The sequence below is a fragment of the Petaurus breviceps genome, unplaced genomic scaffold (genome assembly GCF_028583685.1).
Source record: "Petaurus breviceps papuanus isolate PSGF00001 unplaced genomic scaffold, PetGlider_PUasm1.0 166, whole genome shotgun sequence".
NCBI lineage: Eukaryota > Metazoa > Chordata > Mammalia > Diprotodontia > Petauridae > Petaurus > Petaurus breviceps.
This window is the reverse complement of record NW_027185737.1, coordinates 685,550-709,022: the sequence shown is the minus strand read 5'-3', so window position 1 is coordinate 709,022 and position 23,473 is coordinate 685,550. Positions and strand designations below refer to the sequence as shown.

Genomic DNA, 23,473 nt, shown 5'->3' with positions numbered 1-23,473 from the left:
AAGAAAGAAAGAGAAAGAAAAGAAAGAAAGAAAAAGAAAGAAAAAGGGTCTTTGAAGAAAAGATTAAAAATTAATTGGAGACAATAATTTAATCCTAAGGAATTTTGGGGTGAAGGAAGAGAAAATATTGTCATGGAAAACAATAAGGAAACAACATACCAAAACTAGAATGCAGTCTAAGCAGGGCTGAAGGGAAAATTTAAATGTATAAACATTTTCACCAACATAAAAAGAACAATTAAATTATGCCTGCACCTAAAAAGCCAAAACTAGAAAACCAACAAATTTTAAACTTTAAAACACCAAAACAGGACTTCTGAAAAGCAAAGAAAGATTAACAAAATTGAAAGCAAAATAACATACCACAAGACTCAGTCATGTACTTTGAATTTTTCTAGGATGTGTTGGCCTTCAGCCTGTCATTAGTCCCTGGTTGAGATTGTTGTTATGAATACAGTCTATGTCCATGATACACAGTTCATATCTCAACTGAAAGCAGCTGACCTATGTGAGACTTCGAACTTAAAACTTTAAAAAATCTCCTTGGTGCATTACAAGAAAACTACCCTCAAACGTGCTTTATTGGGAGCTTTATATCCTACCTACCCAGTTAACATACATTAAAAGAAAGCTCATCCATTTGACCATTACATGTTAGTAACTTTCTCACCAATTCATAGATACAAGGTTGACTCCAAGGTTGATTTGCAAAGTTTTTGTTTTTCTATCTTTTCCTGCTTAGGATTGTACCTCATTTCTTGTCTTGACACCTATCCTCGCTACCTGTAGCTAGAATAGCAAGAACTGACTTGTGGTCCTCTAGGTGGTATGACATCAAAACTGTGCTGAGGTTTGCAATTTACTCTGGAATGTGGCAGTCTCTTGCTAGCTTTCTGAAAATGATTTCTATCAATCCATTGGCAGCATGTAGAAGGCAAAAACCACTTTTAAGCTCAGTATTGCAATTGCAAATCATTTGTGTTTAGTTTTTCAATGAAGCAGGACATAAATTTTCTTCACACTTGTTTTTCCAGGTCATTGTGCTCTTGCAAAGTTTTGATCCATTATCTCTTGTGACTTTTTACAGAGTACGTTTCAAAAAATCAGTAGTCAGAATGAGTGTTCCTGGTACAATGGAGTGTTCCTGGAAGTTGAGTACAAAAAAATAGGCATAAACTTAAAGAGAATTGGGGAAATGTGCTAGAAAAATAAAACAGGCTTTTTATAGACAATAGGAACAGTAGTTTATCCTTACCTTGATTTTTTTATTGTCATTCCTTAGTCCAATGAGAAAATGTCCACTTAATTGTTAGGTTAGTTGAAGGTCATGTTATATTTAATGAGACAGTGATAAACTGAGAATACTAAATGTAAGTTTTCAAAATGGACTGTGTTTTTGTGTGACGTGGATAGTCACTATGATCTTTAACGTGTATCAGAACAACACAAATGGGTAATAACTAGCGACATCCTCATAGGAAACGGAACTGGAGTTGAATTTAGGTTTCCCTCTCAGTGCTACCACTTCCTACCATGGTATCCTACACAGGTCAGTTAACCCCTCAGGAAAATGAGGTTGGACTGACCTCTAAGGTCAATGTACCAGCCCCTAATATTTATTCTGAAGAAAAAGTCCAGAGAAATTTATTAACTTACTAAGATTTTTTGTTTAGAGCATGGGGTCCTGTTTGTATTTAATGCTATTGATTGATGTGCAAACTTAATTGCTTAAGCATTTTAAGGAAGTACATGGGTTAAGGGTTTAAATTAAATATTATTTAGTATAGCACTTTATACTAGATGGCCTTGCTTGAGGTCCCTTTTGTTATCCTGTGAATTTACCAAGCATTTCTATATAAACTGTGTCACTTGATTATAACAGCCCTTAAATAGTTCAGTGCCGGCAGTGGAGGACCCCTGGCAGGGCTGTACCTTGTGGTACTATAGCTGCCCTTGCCTACTAGAAGCTGGAGTAAGAGTTGGAGGCTGGACAGGTGTGGGATCCTATGGCCCTGTTGGGGGGGACAGGGGGAAATTAAATTTGCGCAATATGAATTTATGTAAATTTTTTCTCTCTCTCCCCCACCCATGCTGATAACTTCCCATAACTTTATTGGGCAAATTATGTTGAGGGGCAATCGTAAGAAGTAAGAGTGGGTAAGAATAGACAACCATTAGGGGCGGCTAGGTGGCGCAGTGCCACCTAGAATACCGGCCTTGTAGTCAGGAGGACCTGAGTTCAAATTCGACCTCAGACACTTAACACAAAAACTAGCGGTGTGACCTTGGGCAAGTCACTTAACCCCAATTGCTCTCCCCCCCCAAAAAAAAGGGGAAAAAAATAGATAACCACTGAGGTGGTGTGGCAAACATGGCCCCATTGAAATGTCTTGAACACACATAGTGCCAGGCTTATGCCAAAATTTAGCATCCTAAAATGGGTAAAGTAGCTGTCATTTATGTACATTCACCCTTAAGAGCCCAACTACAATTTGGTGGTCTTTGTCTACTATCATAAATAGGGAATCCTATGAATGGTGATTTGTTGTTTACTTACATCCTGAGAAGCTCTTCTTCAGTTTTCATCTTTCTTGACATCTCTACCATCTGACACTACCATCATCTTCTAGGTATATGGACTCCTTGATTATGCTTTCTAGGTTCATTTAAGTTTGCCTAGATTCTTATTTTTTTGACAATGCTCTCTCAGGGTTCTCCAGTTCATGTCCTAACTAACCCTACTCAAGGATAGGTTCTCTCTCTATGTGCTCTATCTTGTCTACTTGAATTGCTCCCATAAGTTCATTTCTTTCTGTACATTATGCCAGATATATCCTGATATCCTAAATTCTACTGCCAAATCACCAGCTGCTATTGGATATCTCCAAAAGGGTGTATTAAATCAATGTGTCTAAAAGGAACATGTCGTCCCTGCCCAGCGAGTAGGAGCACCGGCTCCACTGTCGGGATGACTTGGGGATTGAATCTGGGCTCAGACACTTAGCACTCACTCAGAAACACCTGGCTGTGTAACCTTGAGCAAGTTACTTAACCCCAATTGCTTAGGGGCAGCCAGGTGGCTTAGCGAGTAAGAACACCAGCTCCAGTGTTGGGATGACCTGGGGATCAAATCTGGGCTCAGATACTTAGCACCACACCCAGAAATAACTGGCCGTGTAACCTTGAGCAAGTTACTTAACCCCAATTGCTTAAAAATAAAAAAAAAAAAGAATCCTCCTAAAGCAAAAGTGCCAGCACTCATTTCCTTATTCAAGAATCTTCAGTGGTTCCCTATTGCCTTTAGGATTTAACCAAATCTCAGTACTTAAAAGGTCTTTATGATCTGGCTCTGGTCTATCATTCCTGGCTTATTTACACATGCTTAAAATGTACCCTGCCTCTTTGAATCTCCTCACATGCCATTTCTTCCTCAAAATTATCTCTCTCTCTCTCTCACACACACACACATACACCTCTGCTTACTGTTATATCCTTTAGTATAACTTAAGTTCCTTGAGGCCAAGGTACATTTTTTTGTCTTTGTATCCTTTGTTGTTGTTCAGTCATGTCTGATTTTTCATGACTCCATGTGAGTTTTGTCTTTTTTTTTTTTGGGGGGGGGGGTGAGGAGGCAGGACAATTGGGGCTAAGTGACTTGTCCAAGGTCACACAACTGGTGTTAGGTGTCTGAGGGCATATTTGAACTTGGGTCCTCCTGACTCCAGGGCTGGTGCTTTATTCACTGTGCCACCTAGTCACCCCATGTGAGGTTTTTTTTGGAAAAGATACTGCAGTGGTTTGCCATTTCCTTCTCCAATATATTAGGCAAACTGTGACTTGCCCAGGGTGGCATAGCTGGAGGACAAATTTGAACTAAGGTCTTCCTGAATTCAGGCTCTATCCACTGAGCCATATAGCTGCCTATCTTTGTAGCCTTAGCACCTATTGAAGTTCCTTAAACAGAGTTTTCTTAATGTTTGGACTGGTTGTTGTCCTTGTCTCTAGAATCTCATCTGCAGCCCAAAGTTGTCTAAAAATAGTGTTACACTTTGGTTTTGATAGTACCTGGACTTCTCTTATTCCCAAATCTAGCTTGACTGTTGTGACAGTTCAGATGCTGTTACTGTAGTTGCAGTCACTGGTTAATTTTCCTACCCTCTTGTAATAACAGGTATCCATGACACAGTTGCTGTGTTTCTGATATCTTTTAAAAATTTTTTTTGCTATAATCCCTAATTATAGGAATAATAGTAGCATAGCTAAAAACCTGGATTGAGGAGATAAATCAAAATTTTAGGAAAGATTATCTTTTTATCTATAAAGCATTTTGCAAACTTATAAGAACTTCTTCCTGACAGCAGGTATTTACAATGAAAAGTAAGAAGGAAGTTGTTTTTAGTTTCCTTTCTTGGGTCTGAAAGTTAATAGGATGAGCTTTTTGAAGTACGGCTAATGTTATTAGAAGAAGAGATGCTACCTTCAATTTGGGGGAAATAGAAAAACAAATTTATTCATAAGAACAAATAAGACTTTAATAGTCCAATTCCTGGCCTCTAGTGAAAACACAAATGTACAAAGTTGAAAGTTAGGTAGCCTTCAGAAGTGTGTACCATCTTTTAAACTTTTAAAATACACTACAGTGCCTAGTCTGGCTCTTACTTGTATGTATTCAATGAACTGAATTTAGCAAAGGATACAAAACCAAACACTCAAGACCATAATAAATATGATTATTACAGTGATTTTTTATTTGAAATCTAGAAATATAAATTTTACATTTTTTTACATTATGATGGTATGTAGTTTATGATATTTCATAAAATACACGGTGCAGGTACAGGATAGAAAAGTATAAAGTGGGGTTAACCACAGGTCTCAGGAAAATTACCTTTGTTAAGGCTAAGTTCCTGGGGTTCATATTTTGAAAACATAGTTACATTCATATTAATACTTCTTAATGCTATCATTAGTGAGGGAGGGGAGAAATCCAGTTATTAAGTTTTCATGGAAAGCAAACCTGGATTGATCAAAATATCAAAAATTTCCTTCCTGTTTCAGTTTGAGATTAAAGTTATAACTTTGTATAGGAAACATTTCTTACATAACTGGGATCCAAGGTACATTTTTCTCTTAAAAAATAGAGGGTTTTCCATTACCCTCTAAGGGAATTCAAATCAGAACTATAGCACAAAGAAGACTGGAAATGAAGTCCTGGACAGACAATTATATAATCAAGTGTGCACATTCTGATTTACAATGTGAATTCTCTTTCTCATCACTTGCCTAAGACTGAGAAAATCAACAAATGTTTTAGCAACAGTTTTTACATCCTTTATGTACTGAAAACAAATTAAGAAATGGATGGAGACAGGGGCAGCCAGGTGGCTCAGCTAGTAAGAGCACCGGCTCCAGTGTTGTGATGACCTGGGGATCAAATCCGGGCTTAGATACTTAGCACCACACCCAGAAATAACTGGCCATGTAACCTTGAGCAAGTTACTTAACCCTAACTGCTTATTTAAAAAAAAAAAAAAAGAAATGGATGGAGAAAGCATCTGGGGGTAAGTAACTACACCTGCCATGCTCACCAACCATGGTCAGTAGCATATGGCAAGAAGAATGGGGGAGACAAAAACATGAAGATTTAACTGAGACAGAAATGTTTTGTCAGGTGTTTCTAAAAGTATATCTAAGGGGCGGCCAGGTAGCACAGCGAGTAAGAGCACCGGCTCCAGTGTCAGGATGACCTGGGGGTCAAATCTGGGCCCAGATACTTAGCCCCACACCCAGAAATAACTGGCCGTGTAAATTTGAGCAAGTTACTTAACCCAGATTGCTTAAAACAATAAGAAATAAAAGTATACCTAAGCTGGTGTAGCATGGGAAGGGTAGAGAGCAGGGGTGCCTCTTTATGCAAAGGTTCTATTGTTCAGCTCCAGTGCAGCTGCAATCCACATACATAGGGCAATTAAAACTATAGAGTTCCCTCTACACATGATGAAGTTGCACAGCACTGAAGTTTAACTTAAAATGCATGGTATGAATTCAGCTATCTTTTTAATCTCTGGAGAAAGAACCATCAAAACATTAATGCCGGCTTAACACTTTGTCATAGTAAAGCAGACCATATAATATCCACTTTTTATTCCTGAGAACAAAGTAAAATTGTAGAGATTTGGAAAGCTAAGTGCAGAGTAAAAAATCCTGGATTTGTGTTGGTCAAATTCAACGAGTGCTTCCTTTTCATTCCAACTCCTTGGGCAAGATGTTAGCTGGACTGTGTCAGACTTAATGAGAAAAGGATTTATCATATCCCTTAACAAGAGAAATATTAATTTCATACCAAGTAAAAATACTTTAAAAAATTATTTCCATTCATTATACCTTTCCAGCCAACTTAGGGGCTCTTTAAATCTGAACAAAAATAATAAAGTAATGTAGACTATGTAGAGTTTTCTATTACAGGTAATACATAGTAAAAAGAAAAACTGAGTGTATACACAAGACAGTACGACAAACCATTAAAATTTTAACAGCTTATGTTAAATTAAGCTACAAGTCAACTTCATTCCAGTGTTTAGTTTTGGGAACGAGGAAATATTGCAGCAAAAGTTACTAAGAAGGAAAATTAACATTCACATTTTATGTTTTTTTCCTCTCTCTCCTTTACCTCTTCACTTGAATCACATATTACCTACTAAAGGATAAAGAGATTAAAAAACCACCTTTCCATGCCAATGGTAGTGTTGTAAAGATGGACAGCTACAGAGCAAGACTTAAGACTAAGTCATACAAACTCCAGATGTGGCTTACAGTGGCATTCTGGTCTCAAGAGGTAGACCCTGCTAGGACAAAATTCATATTTCTATATATTTAATAATTTTTTCCAATGCCGTTTTCCTAAAGTGCTATCAAATGACTTTCAGGTCTTCCTTTCCTTCTGATCTCAAAGTCAACTTTTACAGTATTTCACCAGGATTTACCTAATTTTACTCCAATATTGAGTAAGTGGATGAAAATTATTGTTTGATCTATTAAATATTAGTTTACAGTATAGCAGCTATATTCAGCAGTCATAGTTCCAGTTTATTACCCATAACAGTCACAAGAAATGCTATGCTCATATATTAAAATATAAGACATTATCTAGTACTCAGTATCCTCATATTTAAAAAAAAATAAAATTACTTGCATTATGAGGAAGAAACCTATTTCATTAAAAATCATATCTCATATGAACATCTTCCATAATAATGTAACTTATTTCTTCTGTTGTACTACAGATCAGAGGAAGGAAAAAGTTCTCAAATCAGTTGGTATATAATTTAAAGGGAAAAGAAGAGGTACATAAAATATTCACACTTAAAAGACGAACCACATGGTGTCTTTCATTGGACCCAAGGTCGCTGAAACATGAAGTTAAGCTTAACGTACAAAGTTTGTTCTGGAAAAATGGAAGTCTGAAATATTTACATTATAAAAATTAGCCAAATTACAGCGCTGTCAAAACGGAATCTAGTTTATGATAAAATATAATATGCTTAAGAATGAATTCAAGCCTAACAGAACAAAGTAGCATATCTTTTAAAGAAAAAATAAAGTTAAATCAGAGTATTTTTGCCTTTTATTTTTTAAAGAAAGCACTTCTGATGACTAAAACCAGTTTTCTGGGCAAATGATATCCTGCCCTGTAGCTGAGTGGCATATTCTGAATGACCAAAGATTCCACAAGGTAATTGTTTTAAGTATTAAATAACATCAATATTTATAACTATGTGACATGGACTGTATTTTATATATATATACATGTATGCACACATACTACATTTTATGGAAATGAGACTGGATAGAAAACAGATTTAGTTATTAAATAAAAATAAGACAAAGATTTTATGATTAAAACGGGATTGCTTTGTTTAAAGCTTAAATTTATAATCCAAAAATGAGTAAGGAATCGCAAGAATGATGTAGGTGCAGAGCTCTCTTCACAAACAGCCAGAACACCTTCTCCTAATCATATTAACATAACAGATATAAAAACAGAGGTATAAAGATACTGTTGGCCACCTAATACTCAAGTCTCATTAAAGTATGGAGGCAATTTTCCTTGATGGCAGTTTGCCAGAGAAAAAGTACAATCATGCTATGGAATGATTATTTTTTTCACCTTAGCCAGGTGGAAGGTACCCACTGAGGTTCAGTATCAAGTTTGTTAATTAATCGAAGCAACTCCTGATAAGCCTTATCAAGATCTGAATTCACAATTGCAGTGTCAAAGTAGTGGCCATTGTTCTGCTCCATCTCTCTAGTCTTCTCAATGATGTCTCTCAATTCTTCTGGCTGAAAGGGAATAATAAAAACGAGATTTTATGTACTAGGGCCCTGAAAAGCAGAATGCATACAATAGTAAAAGATGTGGGATGCCACATTATGATAAGAGCGATGGTTTATAAACAATGTAAAAAATGCCTATGATATAACCTAATGACATATACAGATTATTCTTTTCTCATGTCCTCATTCTCCTTAACCTTTCTGTGTGTGCCATTAGCTAATTGAACATTTCTTTCTTGAAACTCTTGCTCTGATTTTTAACCTCTCTGTTCTTATTCTATTTTTTTCTCTCATAGCAACTATTACTATAAACATTTCCCCAAAGTTCAGTTGTCAGTTTTTGTGGAAAAGCATTTATTAAGTGCATACTACCTGCCAAATACTGTGTTAAGTTCTGGAAATACAAAGAGAAAAATGAGAAAAAAGAGTTCATGAGTTAACTGAGGTAAACAGAAGAGTTCAACTACAAGACTGGTGGAAGGATCTAGTGGTCCTCAGTGTTCGGCAGAAGGGTAGAAGCAATGCCTATGGAACTGGAGGACACAGGAAGGGCAGATGATAAGGTCTGGGCATTTTCCCTCTAACTAAATGGATTGTGCTTGGGGACTTCTTGTTTGCAAAAGGGTGAGCAATCATACCTCTCCTGTAGACAAAGTTCTGGGCTGATAATCTTCAGAAAGGGGAGATCTGATAGGATTTGGATGAGCATGGAGTCCACAAGTTTGGCAGCCAAGTGAGTTCTTGTGGTTCTGACTCTACTTGTTTCCCCTCAGAAAAACCATCTGCTCTTACAACTTCCACATATCATATATGCCAATTCCCAAATCTACCTCTCTGACTGTTGAGATATGTATTTCCAAATGTGACATCCAAATAAGATGTTCTGGTTATCTCTAACTCAGCATATGCAAAAATGAATGTGCGTGTCCCTGTCTCCTCCAAAAGAGCACTCCAGAATAACTTGAAGGTTCTGTCAACAGCATAAATGTTTTTCTTTCTTCAGCCAGAACTCAGAATCATCCTTGATTCCTTCTCTTCAGTCCCACAAACTCAATTACTGCCACTTTTCATTCTCACTGCTACCATCCTTATTCAGGTCCTCGTTACTTATTGCCTGGGCTACTGTATAAGAAGACTCCTATTTGATCTGCCCACCCCAATTCACTTTATTTGAATACCAGATTAATATTCTTTAAGGCACACCTATAATCAATTTACCACACTGTTCTAAAACCCCAAATACCCAACCTTCCCAATGAATCAAGTTGGAATTTGTTGGCTTGATACTTAAGGCTCCGCTCTTCATCTACCTCCTACTTACTTTCTCTACTGTAATCGCCACTGCTCCCTTTCGCAGGCATCATATTCAACCCCAAATGCTCACAATACATTCCCAGCTCCATGTTCAACTTGTTCCTTTCACCTAGGGTACTCTCCAATTTCATCTCATTTTTGAAATGTGACCCATCTATCTAAGAGTGGGTCATATGTTACAGGTACCTCTTGAACCTGTCCTGGTAAAAGTAATGTCTCTTGAACTAACTCATAATCACTCACTCAACAAGCATTTATTAAACACAATATTCTAAACTCTGCTAAGTGTTGAGGATACAAAAAATGTCAAAACTAACCCTTGATTTCAAGGAACTCACAGTCTAAACAGAACACAGCATGCATATAATTAGAAGTATACAAGATATATGCAAAGTAGATGGAATGCACTCAGAGAGAAGAAGGAAATTAGCAATTGGGAGATGGGAGATAGTAGGAATGGGACAGGGAAAGGCCTGCTGAAAAAGGTGGGATTTATGCCAAATCTTGAAGCCAGGGAAACTAAGATGTGGATGTGAGTGAGCATTTTTACTACAGGCAAGAGTAACAGCCAATACAAAGACAAAGGATGAGAAAGAAGTGCCAGTGAGGTAAGCCAGCAATGTCGGATCATAAGCTGAAGGTGAGGGGAGAAAGATAGACTGAGGAGGTAGGAAATAACCAAGTTAACAAGAATTGAAAATGCCTGAAAGATTGTATATTTGGTCCTAGGGAATGACAGAGAGATACTAGAACGTAAGGGAAGGGGAATATTATGAGACTAACACTTTGGAAAAGTCAACCTTGACAATGGATTGAAGAAAAGATTAGAGGTTTGAGGCAGAAAGATCAGTTACGAGGCAGGAGCATGATTGACAAGGGGCTGAACTAGGGTTTAAGCTATGTGAAGAGGGGACTGTAATAAAGATGTGAAGGTAGAAATGACAAGACTTTTTTATCTATGCATTTGTGTGAATGTTATATTTTTATAAGAACCCATGGAAATTAAAATTTGGAAAAACATTATTTGTAACCAAAACCCCCCCCAAATTAAAATACAGTAACTGATAACATGCTTATTTTCCCCAAACCTAAAAATACAAAAATTTATTTCATGCCAATCATGCTAATGTTAAATATTTTTAGTTTCTGAAAATGAGAAAAATTATTTCAAAACATCATTTCCAACTGGAATCTTATGTCTAATGAATACAAATATTTAAATTAACATTTTATTTACATACGAATAATTCTTCTCCATTCACTTCAAAAACCTTAAGTGTCTCCCAATTGCCTATATATTCTCTAACTCCAGATTCTCTGCTATAGTCAGACCTTTCTATTCATCTGATTGCTGAGTTTGCACTGGCTCATTCTCAGATAAGGATGGATAAAATGCTAGATGAAGTTAGGAAGATTTAAGTTCAAAATTAGTCTCAGACACTGAGCATCTGTATGACCCTGGGCAGGTCATTTAACTTATGTCTACCTCAGTTTCTACTACCTCCCAGGGTTGCTGGGATAATTAACATATGTAAAATGCTTTGCAAATTTAAATTATTGTATAAATACCAGTTATTTTTATATGTAATCTCACTAATGCTGTTTTATATATCTATAAATAACAATATACTCTTCTTCCCTGGGCCAAAACTGTTACTTTATTTCTCTGTATCTTCCATGGTGCCTGGTACAGTGCTATATCAAAAGGGCTAAAATTACTTAATCCTTTCATATACAGCATCATACTGTAGAAAGAACACTGACTATGGAGTTAGACAATCTGGGTTCAAATCTTGGTCATCACTTATAGTAGGGTAATATTATTATGGATCTCATCTGCAAAATGAAAAGATTCTAACAAAAAAAAAAAAGAAAAGAAAAGGTTCGTAACAGAGTGCTTTCGGTCCACGCCAGCCCCAAAGCTATAATCCAATGATTCTAATATAACAAATAAATGGAAGAACAATGATAAAGAAGGCTGTTTTCTGATATTCCTCTGCCAAAGAAACCACAAATCATAGAATTCACATAGTGCAAACCTACCCAAAGTGTGACTCATGATTCTACAGAATCACCAACATGTGGTTTACCATCCAACTAGTTTAAAGGCCTCCAAAACTTCCACTTTTTCTACAGCTCTAATTATCATTTCTGCTTATTCATTCTACCTACTGGTTCTAGTTCTGCTTTCCAGGCCCAACTAAACAAGTCTGCAATTTGAGGAATTACAATTAGAAATAAAAGTAAAAATACTGCTCAAAATTGAAATACCATTTTCCATCACTTGGAATGCTGTTCCAAGACCTTCCCATCTTATGCAACTTACAGTCATAAAATTGGGTCAGAATATTCAAAAAGGATAACTGATTAACTGAACTGAGTACAACTTTCTGCATCCAGATTTCCCAGCTCTGCCCCAACTAGGTATGTGACATTATTTAAACCTCACTCAAAGCACTTTACATTTTTGGGCTTCAGTTTTCTTGTCTGTAAAATGAAGCACTTGGAAACACTGATTTGTAGTATCATTTTCTCTCCTTTTTAAAATCTGATTTTAAATATTATCTATGAATAAATAATATTCCGAGAACAATGTTGTTTGCAAAATAAATTCTAATATTTCTCTTTGTAATTAAAAATGTAATTCTATCCCTAAAAATAATATGTAACTTCCAATTTAATAACAATGTATGTTGTTTGAAAATCTAAACACATTTTCCTGAGAACCAGTGTCACAAAATTTTTGAAAAAGATTCCCCAAAATTAGCCTAAAAGTATTACTAGGCTAATCTTTTAGCATAGTGAAAAAAAGGGGCCAAGCAATAAAAGAGGAGAGTAGAACAGAGTTTTCCCCTTTCTTGCTTGGTAGGACACCAAGATCTAAAAAAATAAATTTGAAATGGACACAGTTCATTTTTGTCATCATCTTTACTCCTCTTCCAACTGAAGTGTTCCATATTCAGTAAATAAGCTTTTATTAAGCATTTACTATGTGTTAGGCATTATGCTAAGCTGAAGAAACAAATCAGGTCAGAACAGTGCTTGCCCTAAAGGAACTCACTTTTTTAGGAGGGAGAGAACATGTACAAACTCCAGAGATACTTACTTTTCCTTAATAACAAAAAATTGCCCCCCTTTCAAACCCACCAAAGGGACCTAATATTTAGATAAGATTTGACTTATTGGGGAACCTGCCCTTGGGCAGGTCAAGATCCCCTAAATTCTTGCTTTTTATTGTGGCCTCTCCCACACTTTTTCTATTTCCAAGCCCAGAGACTCTCTGAAATCCTCAATATTTTCCATAATGGTTCTCATGGTGGGAGAAGTATAGATTGGCTACATTTAAGTCATGAATCTGTAGCTTGGGGGCTGGCTAAATTTCTATTGCTCTGAAGCTTTAAAAATAGCTGACAATTAAATGTGAATAAAGCACATAATTTAAAAATAAAAACCTTATTCAAAACAATACAAGGTTCACCTATTGGTGTCCTGATGAAGAAACTGCAAACTGCCAAATAACATGTGTCAAATTCAACCTCCTGGAAATACATCTAGTGTCTTAAAGAAACTGTCATATAATTTGTGGGAAGTGGAGATAAGATAGCAATGACCCAAGTCTTCTTTGAGTCCCAAAAATGACTAACATTCCTCAAGTTCAGTGAGTCTTTATTTATGTGTACATAATACTCTTTACAATTCCTACTGAGATATCCCATCATGTTGAATGTACCTTCTTAAATATTATACCTGCTGATCATATGGGAGGTCTTATTAATTTGGAAAGATTTTTAATATAGGTTTTGAGACTGTTTCTATTTCCCAAGGACCAACCAAACTAAGATTCAGGACCAGAAAAGTGGTCACTAGGTAGTGATTTTTTCTAGCCAAGGTAAGGTATGCAAAATGGAAGTAAGCAGTCTGATTAAATCATGGATCTACTAACAAAGTATTACTAAAGTATACTAACAAAAGAACAATCAAGTATAGGGGGGTAAAGTCAAGATGGAGGATGAAAGGCAGCCACTCAGTTGAACTCTCTCAATATTCCCTCCAAACAACTTTAATACCTCCTCAAATCAAGTTTTGGAGGAGCAAAGTCAACAAAAGGTCAGAGTGAGACATTTTCCAAAGTAAGATAACTTAAGAGGTACACAGGAGAACTCTGTGACATCCAGGGTTGGTGTGGGCCCTGAGCACTGGTAGTACCAGTCCTGGGCCTTGGAAGGGGTTTATGGATAGCAAAAGTAGCAGCAGCTTCAGGAGCTCTAAGCCCAGGGATAGTAAGAAGATTAGACAACTGGTCAGAAACAGATTACTTTGCTGGCACTGGATGCAGCTGATGTTGACTGGAAACATGCAGTTCGGGTGTCAAGCCAGAGTGCAGACCAAGAGATCAGTGACCATACCTCTCTCTGGTTCACACCAACTTGGAAGCACCAAAAACCTGCAGGGCTCCTAGAACGAACTCTGAAAATGACAGCAAAAAAAAATTTGAAGTTTTGGACAGTGCCCCCACCACCCTAAGATTAGCAGAACCCAACTGGCATCAAGATTACATTCAAAGTAAAGAAACAGGCTAGAAAAATGAGACAAAAAAAATTTTGACCCCACCAAAAAAGCTTCTATTTAAAGTCAGGAATCAAGGAATTATAGGGAAAACCAAAACACAAATTCAAATGAAGAAAACAATGTAAAACTAGCTATAAGCAAAGCTTCAAAGAAAAAATTCTAATTAAGACTGAAACCCAACAAGAATTCCTGAAAGCCTTGAAGAGGTAAAAGTGGTAAAGGAAAAAGTGTGAAAAGAAATGAGGGTAATGCAAGAAAATTATGAAGATGCAAAAAAATGAAAATAACACTTAAAAAAAATACAACTACAAAACACTTATCACACAAATCAAGTCAGATCTAACTAATTGGAAAAATATCAATTGCTCATGGCTGGGTCAAGCTAATATAATAAAAATGACAATTTTACCTAAATTAAATTATATATTTAGTGCCATACTAATTAATTTACCAAAAAACTACTTTATAGAGTTAGAAAAGAATAGTAACAAAATTCATTTGGAAGAATAAACGGTCCAGAATATCAAGGGAATTAATAAAAAGAAATGCTAGGGAAGGTATATATATATATACACACACACCAGCTTTCAGATTTCAATCTGTATTATAAAGCAGCAGTCATCAAAACTACTTGGTACTGGCTGAGGAATAGAGGAGTGGATCAATGGAATAGATTAGGCACATGGGATTCAGAAGTCAATGACTATAGTAATTTATAAACCCCATATATAGTAATCTAAAACCCCAGACCCTGGTTTTTCAGATAAGAATTCACTATCTGACAAAAACTGCTGGGAAAACTGGAATATAGTATGGCAGAAACTGACCATTATCTAATACTAAAATCAAGTCTAAATGGGTGCATGATCTAGGTATAAAGGTTAATACTGTAAGCAGTCTACTAAAACAAGGAATAGTTTACCTATCAGACTTGTGGAGAGGGAAAGACTTTATGACTAAACAAGAATTAGAGAACATTATAAAATGTAAAATGGATAATTTTGACTACATGAAAGTGAAAAGCTTCTGTACAAACAAAGCTAATGTAACCAAGATTAAGAGGGAGGTGGGAAATTGGGAAAGAATCTTTACAACCTATGTCTCTGACAAAGGACTCATTTCTAAAATACACAGAGAATTGAGCCAAATTTATAAGAATACAAGTCATTCCCCAATTGATAAATGGTCAAAGAATATGAACAGGCAGTTTTCAGAGAAATCAAAGATATCTATAAGCACATGAAGAAATGCTCTAATTCACTATTGATTAGAGAAATGCAAATCAAAACAACTCTGAGGTACCACATCTCACCAGTCAGATTGGCTAAGATGACAAAACAGAAAAACAATAAATGCTGGAGAGGATGTGGGCAAATTAGAACACTAATGCAATGCTGGTGGAGTTGTGAACTGATCCAGCCTTTCTGGAGAGCAATCTGGAATTATGCCCAAACGGCTATACTTTCATATCCTTTGACACAGCAATACCACTCCTAGAGTTATATCCCAAAAAGATCATAGAAGTGGGAGAAAGACCCATAAGTACAAAAATGTTTATAGCAGCTCTTTTTGTTGTGGCAAAGAATTGGAAATTAAGGGGGTGCCCATCAATTGGGGAATGGCTGAACAAGTTGTGGTATATGCATGTTATGGAATACTATTGTGCTATAAGAAACGAGGAGCAGACGGTCTTCATATTTACCTGGAGAGGCTTAAAAGAACTGATGCTGAGTGAGAAGAGTAGAACCAGGAGAAATTTGTACACAATTACAGACACAACGTATGTGTGATGACCAACTTTGATAGACTGGACTCTTCTCAGCAATGCAGTGATATAAGTCAATCCCAAAAGACGCATGATGGAGAGAAATATGTGCATCCAGAGAAAGAACTAGAAAGAACTGAGTTTATATACAGGTGGAAGCAAAACATCTGATCTTTTTCCTTCTCTTATTTGGTTTTATGTCCTCTTTACCATTTTTCATTCCAGCTGATACAATCCATCTTTATAACCTGACTAATGTATAATGTGAAAGTATTTACAGATCCTACACTTGACTATATGCCGCCATGGGGGGGGAGAGAAGGGAGGGGGACAAAATGTGAAACTCAAGGAATTGTGGAATTGAATCCTGTAAACTAAAAGGAAACAAACAAATTTATTTTAAAAAATGAAAAGAAAAAAATAGGAAAAAAAAAACCCAGAACCAGACTAATGGTAAAACAGGCACACAAATTTACAGGTCTTCTTAAAAAAAAAAATAGAGTAGGCCAAATAGAAAGAGATACAAAAGCTCACCAAAGAAAAGAATTCCTAAAAAATCAGACTCCATGAGACATCAAAAAAAAAAAAAATACCAATAAAACAAAGTCAAAAGAATGAAAAAAATAGAAGAAAATGCGAAATATTTCATCAGAAAAAGAACCTGGAAAATAGATTGAGGAGAGATAATTTAAGAATTATTGGACTACCTGAAAACCATGATAAAAGAAAGAGCCTACACATCCTATTTAGAGAAATTATGAAGGAAAACTGCCCTGATATCTTAGATCCAGGGGCTAAAACAGACATTGAAAGAATCCAATCTTGAAAGACATTCCAAAATAAAAACTCCCTGGAATATTATAGCCAAATTCCAGAACTCACAGGTCAAGGAGAAAATATTCCAAGTAGTCAGAAAAAAAACATTCTAATACTGTGGAGCCAGAGTCAAGAACAAGTTAAGATTTAGGGGCTTTGGAGTAGGCGGCCTGGGTTATGATATTCTGGAGGGCAAAGGAACTAGGATTACAATGAAGAATCACTTACCCAGCAAAACTGAGTCTAATTCTTCAGAGGGAAAAATGGGTAATGAAACAGAGAACTTTCAAACAGTCTTTTTTTAAGTGAAATTAGTTTATTAATTTTGAGCATACTTGGGAGGGTGACAGTGAGATCTTTGAGGTTTAGAATGGGGTGGACTGGAGTGTTTTGGAGTGGAGGCCTGAGAGAGTGAGTTGAGCTATGAAGGTAGGGCTCTTTCTTTGCTTGGGTAAAGGTGATCTTTAGGTAACTGGGCTCTTTTGCCTGGCAACTGATGGTGCCATTAAAGATAAAAGCACAGACAAGTGGGCAGGCAGGATGGAGCACTAGGCAGCACCTTCTTCCTGAAACATCAGTTTCCCTGGCCTCAGGGCTCTCTGGATCTTCCATAGGGTTCCTTGGGGAAAGGCCCTTGTTCTTTCAGGTGAACAGTGCCCTGTGAATGCTCTGAACCTTCTCTAGGCCAGTACTCTTAAGTTGCTTGGCCCAGGATTCCACTGATTCCTCATCTGAGTTCTTCCTTTCTTCCAGTTCTTCTAGGGCCTCTGGTCATAGCTCCTTCTCTTCTAGCTCTGCGGATTCTGGTTCCTCCTGAAAAGCTCTCCTTGGGATTTCTGCCTCCTCCTTAAAGACCTGGCTGTGCAGCAGGCCAGGTGGTGTATGCATGCTTGCTGAAGCTGGGTCATGCAGCTGGTGGCCCCTGGCTGAGTGTGCCCAGGCTGCTCTGAATGTGGTGCACAGTGCCTGTCACACTGCCCTGTCACCAGGCCAGGTCACTCTGGTACCACCAAACCTCTTCCATAGCATGGTGGACAAATTTTCCAGTAGCATCACCACTGTCACTGAGTGCACCAGACAGCACTCTGCAACTTCAGCCACTGACACGCCCTTCCTCATGACTCCTCAAGATGGCGGAGCCCACTCTGATCTGGTCCCATCCTGTTCATCCTTTTGCCACTTATGCCTCAAACATTCTTGAAGGAAATAGCCCAGAGTTGAATAGAAAAATATGACATCCAAACATAAGACTCAACAGGTAAAAACGAAAGACTAATCAATCATAAACATTTGTTTACATTCCTTATGGGAAAATGATACATAACATCTAAGAACTTTATCATTATTAGGATTCTAACATAGAAAGAGGGCAGGAATGAGTTAATTATGTTGAGATGATCTCTAAAAAAAAAATGACGAGGTAAGAAAGAGGGATGCATGGGGAGTAAGGAGAGGTAGAACAGGGAAAATTATCTCACATAAAAGTGCTAAAAGAACTTTTATAATGGCAGGGGAAGGGAAGAACACACACACGGATAAGAAGTAGTGAACGTTCAGACTATTAAGTTGTTTCTCTTGCCTGATGAATAGACATAGAGACTGTCTCATCTTTTTGGGTGATCTTCTAGCTCTTATTTCTTTATTCTGTCTTTACACTATAAATCATGGATATGGAAACAATATCAGATCGAGATTCAGGAAGTGTATTACTGTATCATTAGGACTGATTATTTCAGAACGTCTCTAAGAACATAGCTATCTGTTTAGCTCTCCACGAATAGAAATGTTTCTGAAGTTGAAAAATGTGCCCTAAACAGATCACATGGTTCACAGGACCATGACTACTTTCTTTCTCCATAAATTTGTGGGAATGTGTATAAATCTGGAAAGCCAGAAACTTTCATGAGAAGTATAACAAACCACAGAAAATTTGCAAGTAGATTTAATGTAAAAATTTATTTTATCCAAGTGGGTTGCTAAGGACCAGGGAACTATGTTACAAGAATTCTTATGTATGTAAGGTCTGTTCATAATAATTAAGGTGCAAGTATATACTGGAAAAAAGAATGCATGTATTTGTTAATCAATAAAACTCTATATTCCAAGTCAAAGTACTATACTGGAACTATAACAATGCTCAAAACCAACTTAAATGAATAAACATGATTTTAATTACCAAATTAAAGAAACACTTGAACTGTAAAACATTATACACATATAATGAAGGATGGGGTATACCAATACAATAATTCTTGTGATATGCTTTCTGCTTTGTTAAGCTAAGAAACAAAAAGCTCCCACAAAACTAAAATACCTTTGGTTTATTCCCTGGAAATTTATGCAGCGCTTCCTAATTTCCATTCTGTAATGTTATACATCTGGCCATGGAAGACACTAAAGCTTTTGTTCAGCGCCAGATCCTTGTGCACACTAACATAAGTGAACACACTGTTATGACTTATAAAGTACTGATAGTACAAGGGAAACATTACTGAAATTTTAGTATTCAACAGAGTAAAAATGCTCAAGATAACATTTTATGCACTTATGTACTAATGTCTATGAATATATATGGCTTTTCTTTATCAAATTTGTAAGATCACTGGGTATTTTGCACTCTCCTTTTTTAATTTCTCTCTATGTCTCAAATTACCCTTAGTTTGAAAAGTCAAACCTTAGCTAAATATTTTTCATTGAAATAACTTTTTGATCCATGTTGCCAGGATTGTTCACAAAAGCTATGTTAATGGGCTCTGTACACACTGTTCTTAAAGTTTGGTTTCTTCCTTTTTGAAAAAATCAAATTAACCAATGGTTTATCTTTTTCTTCATAAACCCAGCTCCTACTTTTATTTATTTGCATTTGATGGTTTTTCTTTTAATTTTATTAATTTGTCCTTTGATTTCCATTTTAGTGTTTATTGGGGATTTTTAATTTGTTCTTTTTCTAGTTTAAAAAAAAAACTGCATGCCTCATCCATTGATCTACTTTTGCTTTTATTATTGTACACATTTAGAGATATAACTTTTCCCCTCTAAGTACTGCTTTGCTACATACAAATTTTGGAATGGTGGTTCATTGTTGTCATTCTTTTTAATGAAATAATTGGTTATTTCTATGACTTGTTCTTTGAACCACACCTTCTTTAAGATTAGATTTCTTAGTTTCCAATGAATTAAGCCCTTTAGTAAATGTAATTTTTACTGTATTATGATCTGAAAACAGGGCATTTAATACTTTTTGGCATTTGGCTGTGAATTTTTAAGCCCTAATACATGGTCAGTTTTTGTGAAGGTGCCATATACAGCCAAGAAAAAGTTACACTCCTTTTTATTTACATTCAGTTTTCACCAGGTTTACCATATCTAATTTTTCTAAGATTCTAGTAATCTCCTTCATTTCTTTCTTATATATTATATATTTATTTAGTTCTGAGTGGGGTAGGTTACAGTCTGCCACTAGTATAGTTATAATATTTCCTCCTGTAACTCATTTAACTATTATTCCTTTAAGAATCTGGATGCTACTGGGATATAGAGGTCCATCTTGCCCTGATAGAAAGTTAGGGGGGTGATGGAGGATATAGGGGAGAATGAACTGGGGGGAGGGGTATACAGTGGGCTTGCTATTTTGGGGTGGGAGTAGGGGAAAGAAGGGGAGAAAAAATTGTAATTCAAAAGCTTGTGGAAATGAATGCTGAGAACTAAAAATAAATAAAATTTGGATGCTATACTATTTGGTGCATATATGTTTAACACTGATATTAACCTGTCTGTGGTACCTTTCAGCAAGATGCAATTTCCTTGTTTCTTTTACTTAGATTCATTTTTGCTTTGTCGGAGATTGTGATTGCTACCCTTGCTTTTTTTTTTTTTTCACTTTTTACTTCAGCTGAAGCATAAAAGATTCTGCTCTAGCCCTGTACCTACGTTTGTGTGACTGTGTTCAATGCATTTATTTAGTGAAATATTGTAGGATTCTGATTTTTAATCTACTCTGCTATACACTTCAATTTTAGGGGTGAATTCATTCCATTCACATTAAATTATGATTACTGTGTATTTCCCTCCAAACTATTTTTTCCAGTTTATCTTTAATTCTTTTTATCTTGCCCTTCCACTAAAGTCTGTTTTGCTTCTCACCACTACCTTCGTTTTTCCATTATCCCTTTTAATCACACCCTTTCTTTTACCTCTTCCCCTCCTACTTTCCATTTGGGTAAGATAGATGCCTATTACCAATTGAGTATGTGTGTGTGTGTGTGTGTGTATTTTTTAATGTTTTTTTCCTTTTGTAACCCATTTAGATGTGACTGAAGTTCAAGTGTAGCACTGCCTCACCTCCTCTCCCACCCTCCCCATAACAACTCTTCCTTGGGCACCTCTTTTGTGTGAGATAATTCTCCAGCTTTTTCTCTCCATTTCCCCTTCTCTTTTTTTTTGTTACCTCATCCCAACATAAATCACCTCACTCTTGCACCTTTTTTCTATGTAGAACCCTAATTTCCCTAATAATGATACAGTTCTCAGATGTTAAGATATATTGTCCTGAGTCCCTTATGATTTCTCTTTCAGGTTTACATTCTGATGCCTCTCGAGTCTTGTATTTGAAAACCAAAATTTCTATTCAACTCTTATCTTTCCACTAGGAATACTTCAACCTGAAACTGAGGCTCTCAGGTACTTAAGGAGATGAAGCTGAAATAGAAGAGGAGAATTAACCAGCAGGACAACTTTGTTTGCATTATTCGAATATATAATAACTATTTCTAATCCATGTCCTACAAATAATTTTCAACATTTTTAACAGGTTTATGTTACTTTGATATGAATTCCAGTATTTCTCAAGTGGTTTTTAATGTTTAAATGTAGGGTGCTAGAGATAGTAAATATGAGAAGTGATCTGTTTTATTGTAACATGACCAATATGAGGATATTAAAATTTTCTATGTTAGTATGGTAGTTCTGGCAGACTTGTGATAACACAAGACCAAACTGTCAAAGCAGTTTCAATGTCTAAGCAAAGAAAAAATGGCTACGGGGCAGAGTCAAGATGGTGGAGCAGAAGCAGGAAATTCCATGAGCCCCCTCACCGCCACAACCACCTCCAATACCTGTAAAATACGACTCTAAACAAATTTTAGAGCTAAAGAACCCACAAAGTGACAGAGAGAAACAAATCTCCCGCTGAAGGCAGCCTGGCAGGCCTACAGAAAGGGCCTATCGCAGCATTCTGGGACCTGAGCACAGTCCCACATGAGCCGATGGTTCCGGCCCCAGGGTGGCCCCCAACCAGCAGTACCCAGAGCAGACTTCAGGAGAGTGAATCACCAGCAGCTGTGGTGGTTTCCAGACTTCTCAACCCATAAACAACAAAGACAAAGTAAAAGGTCAGTGTGGTACTCTGTTGGAACAGGGGGACTAAAGAGCACAGTCCAGTCCCTGTCCCTGGGGCAAGAAGTGGCGAAGACACAATGGCTGCAGCTGCTGCCGTCTGCCTGCTTCTGGAGCTCCTGGCCTGCAGATCATAGGGGGACCAAGTGACCATTCAAAGGGTCAAAAAAGGCTTTTGCTTTAACCTGCTTGGATCTGGATCATGGTCTTGGGTGGTGGTCCTGGGGTGAGAAAGGCCTGTGTGCCAGTGTGGTGTCTGTAGAGAAGGTGCCCTCTTCAGACCTCGGACAACATCTGCCAAAACCCCAGCAATTTGGGACAAAGTTCTACACTCTGGAAGCAGAGTTCTACCATGGCAAAGAGCTCAAAAATGAAGTAATTGGCTGGCAGGATGAGCAAGCAGAGGAAGCGCTATCAGCCCATAGAATCCACTTTTGGTGACAAAAAGGATCAAAGCATGGAATGGGAGGAAGACAGAACTCCGCATCACTGTTTGAATCTTAATCTCATCAGATTTGGCTCAAAGAGGGAATAACATAACCAGTTAGGAAAAGAATCTAATTTACCCCATAGGAAGTAGGAGGGAAAAGGGTAAAAAAATGGAAAGGGATGAATAGAAGGGAGGAAAAGTAGTAAGGGAAAAGGGGAAGAAAAGGGAGAAGGCTGATAGAAGGGAGGGCAGACTGAGGGTAAACATGGTCAAAAGAAAACTGGAATACTAATGCATTGTTGGAATACTGGAATACTAATGAATTTAAATGAACTGATCCAACCATTCTGGAGAACAATGTGGAACTACCATGTTTCCCCGATAATAAGCCCTATCCCGAAAATAAGCCCTATTGAGATTGCTACTGTAGTGAAGGTGATCCCCTGCGCTACACGCTACATTACGGTACCCTCTGTATGCACCGTCCCCCCCACCCCCCCCCGGGAAACGCACGCCGCGCTCCGAGCTACATCCAATCAGAGCTGCAGCAGTGAGCGCGTCATCCTGTTTTTCCCCAGTGATTTGCTTGCTGGCGCCATTGAGAGCAGTGCCACGGAGGAGAGCTGAGGCAGGACAACATAAGCCCTCCCCTGAAAATAAGCGCTCTAGTGTTTTTCTTTCCAAAAAAATTAATAAGACAGTGTCTTATTATCGGGGAAACATGGTATGCCCAAAGGGCTATAAAACAGCAAACCCTTTGATCTGGTACTACCACTACTAGACCTGTATCCCAAAGAGATCATAAAAAAAGGGAAAAGAATGGGAGCACCAGCCCTGTAGTCAGGAGGACC

The 23,473-nt window shown here is 37.1% G+C and overlaps 1 protein-coding gene and 1 pseudogene across 4 annotated transcripts in view; both read right to left on the bottom strand.

Moving 5' to 3' along the window:
• Positions 1-4,725: 4,725 nt before the first annotated feature.
• Positions 4,726-23,473, bottom strand: part of PALS1 (protein associated with LIN7 1, MAGUK p55 family member) — a 142,864-nt gene continuing 124,116 nt past the window's right edge. For 3 of the 4 annotated variants that reach the window (XM_069082429.1, XM_069082428.1, XM_069082430.1), the window contains exon 14: positions 4,726-8,340. In XM_069082429.1, coding sequence (XP_068938530.1) covers positions 8,164-8,340 — 177 coding nt within the window. In that variant the 3' untranslated portion in view covers positions 4,726-8,163. The remainder of the gene's footprint in view (positions 8,341-23,473) is intronic. The other variant, XR_011167262.1, reaches the window with a different exon arrangement.
• Positions 14,786-22,987, bottom strand: LOC138157002 (caveolae-associated protein 3-like; annotated as a pseudogene).